Genomic DNA, 12,063 nt, shown 5'->3' on the forward strand with positions numbered 1-12,063 from the left:
TAGAGAAAAAAAAATGCTCACAGTGTTGGTTGTATTTCATTTCCTTGGAACGACTTAAAGCCTTCTTACATGCATTTTGATTTGAAGGTAAGCAGTGGCAGATGATCCAATCAGTTTCTTGTTGGATGCAGTGGCAGAGGCACCTTAGCACTCACACTGAAGTCTGAACAAGCAGCTGCTGACAGCCTGCCCTGGCTCAGGGTGTCCCCAGTACCCATCCCAGAACAGCTCAGTGTCCTCAGTGTCCCCTGTACCCATCCCAGCAGGGTCAGGGTGTCCCCAGTGTCCCCTTCACCCATCCCAGCAGGGTCAGGGTGTCCCCAGTGTCCCCTGCACCCATCCCAGCACAGCTCAGGGTGTTCCCAGCCTCTCCTCCATGTAAAAACCTCTGTTTGGGAGCACTGTGGCTGCATTGCTGTGCATGTTCACCTCCCTGGTGGGCTCCTGGGATGCTGCTGGGGCACCAGTGCCTGCTGGGCTTCTCTTGCCCACACTGCTGTGTGCCAGCTGTGGGCAGTGCTGGTGGCACACTGGCCTGGGACATGTGTGAGCCATTCCCCTGCTGATCCACCAACCTCTGCATTCAGGATTTGGGGACTTCCACCACCACAGCAGCACCAGTGTGTTCAGAAATGCAGCCGGGGGTCATTAAAAGAGCTTTTTATTTCCTTATTGCCACATTTTCATTGCATTCTCTCAACTTTAGCCTTCCAAGAGCAGAAGTTGTTTCAACTAGAAACGTTTACTGAAATGCAATGGTCTCTCAAAGCCACGGGGATTGCCGTGGTCCCTCCCCATGTCCCCAGTCCAGCGGTGCAGCCTCCCCCAGGGCACGGCGCTCGCCGGGGTCAGGGCAGCCTCGTGGTTTGCTTGATCCACTTGACGTACTTGGAGACCCTGGTGTAGACGCCGTACTTGCCGGGCCGGGCGCACTCCTCGCCCCAGCTGGTGATGCCCGTGAGGAACCAGGTGCCCTCGATCTCGGTGGTGTAGGGCCCCCCGCTGTCCCCCTCGCACGTGTCCCTGCCCCCGGTCGGGAAGCCCGCGCAGAACATGTTCTGCAGGATGCTGGTGGAGGTGCTCTTCAGGCAGGTGGGCCGGTCCACGAAGGGCACCCTGAGCACCTGCAGGGTGGTGGCCTGGCGGCCGCCGAAGAGCACCTTGCCCCAGCCGCTGACGGTGCCCACGCCCTGCTTCAGCAGCGCGTTGGTGAACTCGCGGCTGCCCAGGCACACCGGCGTCACGTAGCTGTTGAAGGTGAGCGGCCGCTCCAGCTCCAGGAGGGCGATGTCGTTGTGGTACTCGTTGATGGAGGCGTTGTAGGTGGGGTGGGGCAGCAGCCTCACCACCTTGCGCAGCTGCTCGGTGTGGTCATCGCTCCTGACGTCGTGTTCACCTGCACACACCGACGCGGCTGGGTCCCCGGGCAGCACCGGGGACCGCGCCCTGCTGGAGCCGGCCTGTGCCGCTCCAGCCCGGCCCGGAGGCTGCAGAGGGCTGTGGCAGCACCGGGGACCGTGCCCTGCTGGAGCCGGCCTGTGCCGCTCCAGAGGCTGCAGAGGGCTGGGCCCTCAGGTGCCTGCTCTGGCCAGGCTGCTGGCTCCTTGTCAGAGGCACCTGCAGGTTCCCTCCCATCTCAGGCCCCCGGCACTATCCAGGTGTGACACCGGGCACGCATCGTCCAGCCAGGCACCGAAGATACAGATGCTTTTGCCAGAGTTAGCAGCACAGTGGCTGTTTTGGGGATTTAGCACCCTCAGAGAGCGGTAAGGGGATGTCACCCGTGCAGCAAAAGGGGCAGAACTAGCTGCTGAAAAATACTGCTCTAGAATAAACAATGTATTAGTGAAAAGAAACCTTAACCTCCCCTTTCTAAACCGCCAGAGCCACGGGGCAGGATGGGGCACGGGAGGGCAGCGATGCCACCGCTGATGCTCACGGGTGCCCGCCCGAGGCTCAGCTGCTCACGGCCGCTGCCGGCAGCTGCGAGGTGCCGTGATCGCGGTACCGGCACCTGCGGGATGCTCTGGTGGCGGTGCCGGTACCGGCAGCTGCGGGGTGCCGTAATCGCGGTACCGGCACCTGCGGGATGCTCTGGTGGCGGTGCCGGTACCGGCAGCTGCGGGGTGCCGTGATGGCGGTACCGTAGGGCAGCTGCGGGATGCTCTGATAGCGGCGCCGGCCGCCTGTCACCCCGCCTTGTGTAACAGGTGGGGAGAGGGCAGGGGGCGCTCAGGTGGGTGGAGGGGCCGCAGCCGGGGCCGCATCCCCCGCAGGCTGAGCAGCATTAAGGATGGCTTCTGCCGAGCGCCGTCCCGCAGTCCCCGGGGCGTTCCGGCCGTGCTGCGGGGGCTCCCCGGGCTCTCCGGGACCGGCGGCGCTGAGCAGCATCCGCGGCCCCCGCCCGCCGATCCTGCGGAGCCAGCCTAAGGTGAGCGGGTGCTGCGGGCTCGGCGAGGGCTTTTGTGGGCAGAGCGGGAATGGCAGCTCCCTCCCAGGCTGTTTGTGCAGCCCGAACGCGGGGGAGACTTTCGGCTGGCTTTTCTTACGTTAGAGATGCTTGCTATGGCTGGGGTCCTGAAAATGTGGTTCAGGGATGAAAGTGGGGAAGCAAAGAAATATAAGGGAGGGGAATGCTTCTTCCACCGGGCTTTAAAGCCGCCTGGACGAGCCTCTGACTCAGGTGAGCTCGCCCACGGCCAGGCTGATCTGTGCTCACACTGTGGCCCAGCAGCTCTGTGGCTGTGGGACCGAGGCAGACCCGGCTCACTGCTCCTGCCGGAGGTGGTGGCACCTGCAGGGACCGGCTGGCGAAGTGTTGCAGCTTCAGCTGGGGCCTCTGTGCCCCCAGCAGCTCGAGTCAGGCCCCACAGCAGCTGGTGTCCTGCTGCTGCCCATCACTGTGGTCAGTGCCCCGTGCCTGTCCCTCCCCTGGTGCCCAGGGCTCACCTGCCACAGCAGTGATGTTGTGGGTGTAGCCTGGCTTCAGGCAGTGTGCTGCTGTCACCAGCCACTTCTCGTTGATGATGGAGGCGCCGCAGAAGCCCTCGCCTTGGCTGTTCACCAGCAGGACCTGTGGGAGCAGGGCAAATCACGCTCTGGGGTTTGTGTAAGCCCAGACCAGTGGAAGGTGGCCCTGGTCACAGCAAGGGGTTGGAACTGGGTGATCTTTAAGGTTCCTTCCAACCCAAACTGTTGGGTGATTCTATGATCTGCTGCAGCTGATGGAGCCAAAAAATGAGTTGCATTGCTCCTTGCAAAACTCCCTTCCCTCAGCCTTCAGCTTACTTTTGGTACATTCATGTAGGGGGATACAGAATGGGAGAATGAAGGTGCTATGGAAGGTGATCTTATCCCCCAGTGAGTTGCAGCTGGGCCAATTACTAAAGATCAGAAGCAGGCCTGATCTTAACAGGCCATACATGTAGCCAGTAAGAGCAGGGGGTATAAAAGAGTGGAGCAGTGGGGTCTGGAGAAGAGTTCCAGAGGGTTTGCCAAAGAGCTGGTACCTGCCAGGGCACCTCTCCCTTCATGCTGTCCGAGCCGCCGACGACGCGCGTGCCCGTCCTGAGCACGGGCGTGATCCTGGCGGGGGCGGCCGTGCTGCTCTCCGTGGCATTGTCCTGGCCCTCCTCGGGGCCCTCCTCGGGCTCCTCACCCGTGGTGTTCCAGTGCTCAAAGGTGTTCATGGAGCGGGTCAGCTTCCTCTTGGCCTCGGGAGCCGTGATCCTCCCGCAGGGAAATGGCACTGGGAGAGGAATGGTCACAGCTGGGGCTGGCTGCGGCACACCTGACAGCCACCGGAGAGGAGGGAGGGAGGGAGGGAGGAGGGAAATCCTCCCCTCAGCACAGCTGGTTACCAGCTCAGGGCTGTGGGCTGAGCATGTGCACCCTGCGCACCCTGCGCCTTGGAGCCCCGGTGCGAGCGGTATGGAAAAGGAGCAAAAGCATTGATTGTTTCTGGGCTTTGGAAATGACATCTGAGCAGCTTTAAAAGTGAAAAAAGCTTGTGTGGAGCACCTGTGCCTGATGGGCTGGGGCAGCTGTGCCTGCTCTTGGCAGGATGTGTGCTGCATGCCTGGGAATCCTGTGCTGGGCATTTCCAGAGCAGTGGCTCCAGAGCAATAAACAGCCAGCTGGGACAGGGCAGGAAATAACAGCTGCCAATTGTACAGATAATCCTGCTTGGCACCAAGGTGAGGAAAACATTAATAAACTCTTCCTGGAGTTGTATATTTCCTCTGTTAATGAAGAACTCATCTGCAGGCTCGTTTCAGACGAGCTCTTCCCATTCCTCTCCCACGCAGTGTGTGCTGAATTCCTGCTGGTGGTGGCAGTCAAAATAGTAAATAGCACCAGGCATTGTCTTTCATCTGAAAAGCTCTCAGAAGCACTGAGCAAACAAACATTAGTGTAAAATCAGATGTGAGTGTGGCCTACTGAGATGTCATCCTTTATTTTTAAACAGTTCACTTTAGGGACAGGACTCAAATGAGTGTTGAGTGATGGAAAGTGGTACCTGCAGGCTCAGCCTATGAAATGAAGGTTTCAGAGCCAACAAAGCTTTTGCAGGAAGGACAATTACCCAACCTGAAAGACAATCTTCATGCTAACTGTAAACCTTTCTGGTCCAGTGAAAGTGATACAGCATGTTGGGCAACACAGGATGTAATCCTCTGTTCACAGGATTCCCAGCCCAGGATCCTTCCCAAACTGAAAGGGCAGCCAGCCCTTTCAGGAGGTCAGTGCTCCCTGCTGCAGCTAACAGAGCTGCCCTGTGCAGGTACCTGCATGTGAGCTGGGGTGTGCAGCCAGCTGCAGCCAGCTGCTAGAAATGTCATAGCATCAAATGGTAAACTGATTTCAGATGACAAAATATTTATCTGCTCAATCTCTTCTCAGATGTGCTTCTGAGATGCTCATGCCCACTAACTTGCTGTGTTGTGGTGGGTTGGGTCTGCATGTGCCAGTGTGTTTATAGGTATTGGAATGGTCTAGGGGCAGGGAAAAGCTGGGGACCCTTTGTGAAGCTGCAGCCTCAAGCACTGCACTAAATCCAGGACAAGGCCTTGAAAACTTTAACCCAAATCTCTGAAAAGCAGTTTAGAAGCTAACCTGTAGGTACACAGGACTTTCCATCTTCATGCAGTTTGTAGCCAGGGGCACAGGAGCACACAACCCTCTGTGGGGGCTGATGACTGCAGAAGTGCTTGCAGCCTCCATTCTTAATAGCACAAGTGAAGTCTGAAAGAAATGAAAATGAAACAGTGAGAGCTCTTTTGAAAGCCAGCTGGTCAGAGATCTGCTGAGGCTGGGGGTTTGGGCTCGGTAAGCCGTGGCTGACCCAGACTGTGGAGAGCTGAGGGGGATGTGCAAGGAGCTGGGGAAGCAGGGCAGTCCTGTCCCTGTTCCCAGTGCAGGAGCAGTGGGCAGGCTGGGGAGCTGACAGAGCCCCCAGAGCCCTGGCACAGCCTCCTGCCTCCAACAGCTGCATGCTGGCTGAAATGTGGCACCTGACCCTGCAGGACTCCTGCAAATATTTGGTAACAAGCCACGTGATTTCCCCACTTTTGTGCTTTTGGCAGTGGGGGAGAGCAGCCTGTACAGACTGGAGCAAACCCTGCTCCCAAGCAGGGCTTTGTGCTGGGCTTGTTGCTGGGCTCCAAACTTCAAGACAAGCCTTGTGCTGCCCCTGAGGCACCCAGCCTGGCCTGGAGGAGCCCTTCCAGCAGGATGGGCGATGGAACAGCCCGAGGCAGAGCCAGGTTTCCATCCCTTGCACCCAGCCCTCGCTCCTCTGGGGGGGCAGCACCTTGCAGGGGGGGAACCACAAGCCTGCAGAGGCCCTTGCAATTCCCAGTGAGTTTTCAAATACCTTCACAGCAGATTAACTCCACTCCTACTTCCTCAAGGACACCTCCCTTCCTGTAGCCATTTTAATGCCATCATTTACTATTTTTACAGAGCTCTTCTTCACGCCTCACTTCCAGCTCTATTTTTGCTCCTCACTTCCCCAAGAAATCTGCAATGAGACTATTTAAATTTGATGCAACTTTGAAATGCTCTTTTTAACGTACACTCCTCTCTTGCCAGAGCAGAAATACAACTAGAAAGAGAATCTTTTATTAGTGCAGCGAGTCTAGCACATTATGCGAGTTGCACAGCCCCTGATTATGAGAGCTGAATATCCCTCTTGCTAAAATTATCAGCTGTTTGGTTTTCATAAACTCCTCAACCCATCAGGAAAATATTTGCCTTTTATTTGCCTCCAGAATCAAGGTTGCTGCTGATAATTGTAATTATGAATTAAGCAGAGTGCCATTGAGAGGCAGTCAGGATGGTCCTGCCCTGCCCAGCACCTGCTGCTCAGCCTGGCATGAGAAAGGGGAGGGGGACAGGGGGTTCCGTGGGGTCTGTGGGGAGCTCTGCTCTCAGCAGGCGAGCAGCTTGTCCCTGACTGAGCAGTGCCAGCAAGGTTTGTGCTTTTGGGACATAAAGGAAGGGCTCTGTGTCAACATTTGCCCTGGCAGCCACAGCTGAACAGGAGACCTTGAGCCCGAGTCTCCACTGAGCCCTGCCTGAGAGCAGGTGCTCAGCAGAGGGGAGCTGGGGCTGCTCTGGGGGCTGGGCAGGACCAGAGACAGCCACTGCTGTCCCCAGGTGTGTCCCCCTGCCATCCCCAGGGCCAGCAGGCTGCCTTTACACCTCCCTGCCTTCCAACCCAGCAGGGTGGGTGTCAGCCAGCCCCAGAGGGTGACCCTGCCCCGCTGATCCCAGCAGGGCCCTGCAGCAGCCCTGGACGTACCTATCTCACAGTTCTTGCCCTCGTAGCCAGCTGGGCACCAGCACACGTAGGAGTTGATCTGGTCCTTGCAAACGGCCCCGTTTTTGCACGGGTTGGGGTTGCACTGATCCCCATCTTGGAGAGAACACACAGAGTTAGCAAACACAGGGGGAACACCCACCACAGCCCTGCCAGAGCCAGCACAGCTCCTCCCTGGGACGGGGAACAGCCAGGTCCTGGCAGCTGAGTGTGCGACACCCAGGGCAGCACTGGGGCAGCACAGCAGGGCTGTGTCCCCTGTGGGTCAGCCAGGGCTGTGTCCCCTGTCCCCTGTGGGTCAGCCAGGGCTGTGTCCCCTGTCCCCTGTGGGTCAGCCCTGCCCAGCTCAGAGAACCCCTCTGCAGTCACCCTCCTGCAGCATCTCAGCAGCACCTCGTGGCTTGGCCAGGTTGGACAGGTGTGCTGGGTTTGCTGCTTCAGGAGTGCTTTGGGTATCCTGCTCTGGGCTGTTTTAACATTTGGGCTGCTCTGTGAAAGCTTGGGTCTGCCCACAGGGGTGTGGAGACCTGTCTGGTGTCAGGACTGAGAACCTTCCTGCTGCTCTTTCTTTCTCAGTCCTGCACTACTGTTACCTGCTCTAGATCTAGATTTCTCCCCATGGGCCAGGGCTTTTATTTTCCCAGCTCCAGCTGAGAACCTGAGGCTTTAATGGAAACACTCATATTGCAAAGTTGGGGATGTTAAACGATGGGGAATGCCCTTGGAAGTGTCTTTGCCAAGGCATTGGGAAGGGGCAGGATGGTGTGGCAGCCCGTGGGGCTTTCAGGAAAGGGCTGGAATGCAAAATGGAAACAGGAACAAAATGGTTTGGGCTTGTCTGAGTCCTGCTGGGGGCTCTGAGTGAGGATGGCAGCTGGGGCCCAGGGCTGTGCAGGGCTGAGCTCCTGTGGGCTGCACTCTGAACAGCAAAGCAGGCACCCCAGATGACAGAGGAATAGGTGGCATTCCTAATTTTTGATGAGCCAATTTGTTACAGTGGCAGGGAAACAAATGCAGTGCTGAGTTTCATCAGTCGTTTTTTCAGAGGACAGTCCTACAATGCAAATGTAATGTTTTTATTTTATAGTCTGGACTGAGTAATCTGAATTATTTAAGGCTTTTTAGTGAGATGTTCTGGGCACTCTGCCAATCTACCAAACAGTTCATTTATTGAAATGTCCTCAAAATTAGTTTCAGATGGTGTAGTGGGCATTGAAATCGTTTTGTTAAGGGACCAAGGAGTCGTTGGGGATGGAGGCTGAAAAGGAAGAAGGAGATGTGGAAAGAAAGCAGTGAAGTAAGGGTGTGAATTGCAAACAGCTGTTTGCTATGATCATGTTGAGTCTCCACTTTAATATGGCATTTCTAGGGATTCACGCTGTGCCTTCACAAGGCTGTGCCTTATCTGGAGATCTCTGCTTCAGAACAGAGCATTTGCTGTTGGCTGAAGGGGTGTTAATTATTGCTGTGGTATTTTACTCTGTGGCACAGCTGAAACTGAAGCCCAGAGCATGACCTGGGCTCAACGAGATCCAGCAGTCTGCCTGAACTGGTTTTGTTCCGTGAGGTTTTTGAAATTTGTTCAGAAAAACCCTGCTTGAACAAATAAAATGCTAAGGCGTCTTTTTTTTTTTTTTTTTTTTTTTTTTTTTTTTTTTTTGGCTAGCCATTTCTGTGCCAGTGGGACTGGGACAGACCCAGGCTGGGCACTGCAGGATTTGGAGTGCAAGCTCTGAGTGGCTCTGCCCTTACAGTTCCTGGATGCTGGAACACATTTGTTACAGAAACATCAGGTCTGTATGCACTGAGAGAGGAGTATTAAGCATTAGAATGTGAAGGAAGCAGCTCTTACCAACGTATGTTTGCCAAAACTGCATCTGCAAAGGGAAAAGAGAAAAAGTTTCCTTTGTTTTCCAATTGTTTTCCAATTGCCTGGCTGAAGCAGTACCTGGATGGCTCCAAAGCTGAAGGGAAAGACTTGCAGGGAAACCACCACCTCCATATATATCCCAGTGGTGACTGATAAAGGTTTTAAAGCAGCTCCCCAGCCCAGGTGAAGGGGCACAAATGGGAACCAGCCGTGCCAGAGGCTGCCCTTGGCCCTGCAGGTTTTCTCCTGGCTGCTGCCTCCTCCTGCCCCCGTGCCCGGCCGGAGGGAACAAGTCAGGGTCAGGGCTGGGTTAGAGCAGCAGGCACTCACCGTTTTCTCTTCGTTCTCAAACACCTCTCGGGCCTCCTCATAGCTGCACTTCTCCTCGATGCACTCCCTCTCCAGGTTGCCAGGGATCACCTCCTCCAGCCGGTTGGAGTTGGCTCTGCGCTGCCTCTGCAGCACCGAGCTGGCCTCTCTGCTGCCCAGGAACACTGGGAAGGACAGGCAGGGCTGGGCTGGGCTGGGCTGGGCTGGGTGGGCTCTGCTCCCCCAGGAAAGGAGCCTTGCCAGGGGGCACCCCACTGCCCATGGCCAGAGACACGGGCTGGGCTCTGCTCCCCCAGCAAACAAACCCTTCCAGGTGTGCACCCCACTGCCCATGGCCAGAGACAGTCCAGCACTGTCACTCTGAGCTCTCTTCATTGCCCCACCTCAGCCCAACCCAAAGGATCAAAGCTGCAGAGCCAAAAGTCAAAACAGTCAATAGAATGGCTGATGGCAAAAGGGTGATTGGGAAGCTGAAGTTTGATGCTTAAAATACCCAAAAGCAGATGGTGTGAGAATCTCCCATCACAGATGCACAGACTGGAATAAGCTGTTTGAGAGGGGAAAACAATGGGCTTTTTCATGCTGCTGCCTGTGAGGTCCTGTTTGGCCACAGAGCCTGTCCTGCCCAGTGTGCCTGTGCTGGCCACTTGCCCCTGCAGAGCTGTGGCCCTTGGCAGCAAGGGGCAATTCCTCCTCTCCCTCCTCTTCATCCTTGCCCATGGCCCTGGGTCCCAGCATCTCCTGCAGGCAGGGGTGAGCCTTCCTCACCCCCTGGGCCACCTCCTCAGCAGGCTGTTTGTGTCCACCTTCCACAATGCAAAACTTGATTGGGACTGAATGTGCAGGGTCACTCTGTGGGGTGGCAGGAATGACCCTGGGGGCTGGGAACCACCCTCACCCTGAGAATACACTCCCACACCATTTACCAGCTTCTGAACCACCATCTGAGACAGTGACGCAGGTGCTGGCAGGGCACCTGTCCTGTACATTGGATTTTATAGGGGGTACACCTGGGTGGGGAGTGGCAAAAATCTGAGGTTCTGCTCCCTTTTCATTGGTGAGCAAACATTTTGGAAAGAGCCTTTTTTTAACCTGTTTCCAGCGATGTTTTAATGAAAGAAGAAAGGGCAGCCTTGCAGGAAACAGGAGCTCCCACTGGATGTGAAGCAGCCTCTGCTGGGAGTGTTGCTGCTGCAGATAAATCAGCAGCCTGCATTACTGTGTGTGATTGCCCACATCCATCAGCTGCTCTCTCCTGCCCCAGCCCTGGCTGCATCCCACAGGCTTTGTTAAAGCCATGCTGGGCTTGCCTTTAAACAATCCTGGCAGTGGCAAATCCAATGAGAGTTTTATGGATGTGAGCACTTGTTTGCTCTCCAGGACAAAGTGAGGGCACACAAAGAGGTGTGACTGTCACTCCCCCAGCAGCGCTCTCCCCTTCTCCCCTTCTGTGTGTGCCTCCTGAAATGGCTGAATCGAGCTCTGAAACCCTAAAGATGCAAAAACCTAAGGAAAAATCCATTCTGAAAATTAATCCCTGTGACACATGCTGTATAAAATCAGCATAAAAGCCATTCTTTCCTTCCCCCAGCAAAGAGCAGGCTTTGGAGAGGAGCAGTGACACGCAGCAGCGCCTCTGAGCTGCTCCCTCCCCAGGCTGCACGAGCTGTCCCACTCCAAGGGACAGACAGACTGTCCCCAGCCCTGTCTGTAACACCTGTGCCCGAGAGCGAGGGGTTTGCTGGTTTGAGGTGCACTCACCCGTGTTTGCAGCAGCCAGCCAAGCTCCCAGCAGGCACAAGGAGAGCGTGAGGGGGCCCTGTGCCATCTTCTCCGCTGCCCGGGCCGCTCTGACAGCGCCGAGCTCGCTGGGTGGTTCAAAGGGCAGCTCTTGTTTACTGCTCTGGCCAGCCCTGGGTTTAAGGTCCCCAGGCGTCCCAGTGCCCAGCAGAGGCAGCTGCTGCTCTGCCACCTCCGGGCAGGCTGTGCTGGTGGCACTGCAGGGACAGGGATGGGACAGGGATGGGACAGGGACAGGGCTGTGCCCTGCGGTGCTGCTGTCTCCAGGCTGCAGCACCACTCCCTGCTCTGAGGCCTCAGCGTGCTTGGGAAAGCTTCTCCTCGAGCTTATGACCCGTAAATTCTGTGCCCTCAGTCCAGAAAATGAGGAACTTTTCCTTTGTGAGGCAGAGGGTGCAGACATTTATGGCTCATGGATTTGGGGTTGCCTCTGTGTGCAGCACACACCCAGCAGGTGAAGAGGAGATGCTGAATGTGAGTTGCAGCCTCGTGAGATCCCTCTTGTCTAGGTGGAAAAAAAATCCTTTATCTTCCTTTTCTTGAGCAAACAAAAAGTCCTGAAACCTGTAATTCATCTTGTTTCTTCTTGCTCCATTTGAAAGGATCTTTATTCATCACTGACAGTAGCTTTTGTTATCAAATTTCTGGGGTTGATAAATGAGTTAGGATGAGGTAATGTGCTGTTGATGTAAATTGAATGCAAAGTGAAGAAGGTAATGATCGCCTCTCATTTTCTGTGCGTGTGGAGATGCAAATGTGAGAAAATAAATGGGGCTAAAATGCTGAAACAATACATCTCCTATCACTAAAGAGGAGTGGGGAGAATAGCTGCCATAACAAAGGATAATTAGAATCTCATTACTGTAAATATTTTACTTTAGAACTTAGGTCAGTCAAATTATTTTAGGTTTATGGTGCATATTTCTTGTGCAATAGTTTTTGCAGCATTATTACCAATTAATCTTCACAGAGAATGCCAACATCATTAGAATAAGCACAGCTATTAATACAAACAATTTCTGTTGTGTACTACTATTGCTGTCAACTTCTGGGGCACTAATTTGAAAGCAAAGTGCTTCTTTTTATTTATTTTGCAAACGAATCCTGAGAACTGTGATCCCAGCACGGGCCCCTCAGAGATGAAAGCTTTGGGTCGGGGTGGGTGGCGTGGATCAGATCTGGATCTATTCTGACTTGGTGTTCAATGTTCTCACAAGAAGAGTGTTTAAAATAACACCCA

At 55.0% G+C, this 12,063-nt stretch overlaps 1 protein-coding gene across 1 annotated transcript; it reads right to left on the bottom strand.

Moving 5' to 3' along the window:
• Positions 1 to 746: 746 nt before the first annotated feature.
• On the bottom strand, positions 747 to 10,872 carry F9 (coagulation factor IX). Its single transcript, XM_084213187.1, has 8 exons — positions 10,785 to 10,872; positions 9,024 to 9,187; positions 8,676 to 8,700; positions 6,806 to 6,919; positions 5,116 to 5,244; positions 3,510 to 3,748; positions 2,950 to 3,073; positions 747 to 1,396 (listed from the first exon to the last, which is right to left on the bottom strand). Exons 1-8 carry the CDS (start codon positions 10,849 to 10,851, stop codon positions 849 to 851), a joined length of 1,410 nt encoding a protein of 469 aa, XP_084069313.1. The 5' UTR covers positions 10,852 to 10,872; the 3' UTR covers positions 747 to 848.
• Between the last annotated feature and the right edge of the window lie 1,191 nt (positions 10,873 to 12,063).

Source organism: Fringilla coelebs (genome assembly GCF_963513975.1).
Source record: "Fringilla coelebs genome assembly, chromosome: 11".
Classification (NCBI taxonomy): Eukaryota; Metazoa; Chordata; class Aves; order Passeriformes; family Fringillidae; genus Fringilla; species Fringilla coelebs.

Coding starts and splice junctions, on each gene's coding strand:
- F9 (XM_084213187.1), bottom strand. CDS start 10,851: ATGGCACAGGGCCCCCTCACGCTCTCCTTGTGCCTGCTGGGAGCTTGG. Junction 6,920..8,675: donor GTTTTGGCAAACATACGTTG/GTAAGAGCTGCT, acceptor GTTCTCTCCAAG/ATGGGGATCAGTGCAACCCC. Junction 5,245..6,805: donor GGGCAAGAACTGTGAGATAG/GTACGTCCAGGG, acceptor CATTTCTTTCAG/ACTTCACTTGTGCTATTAAG.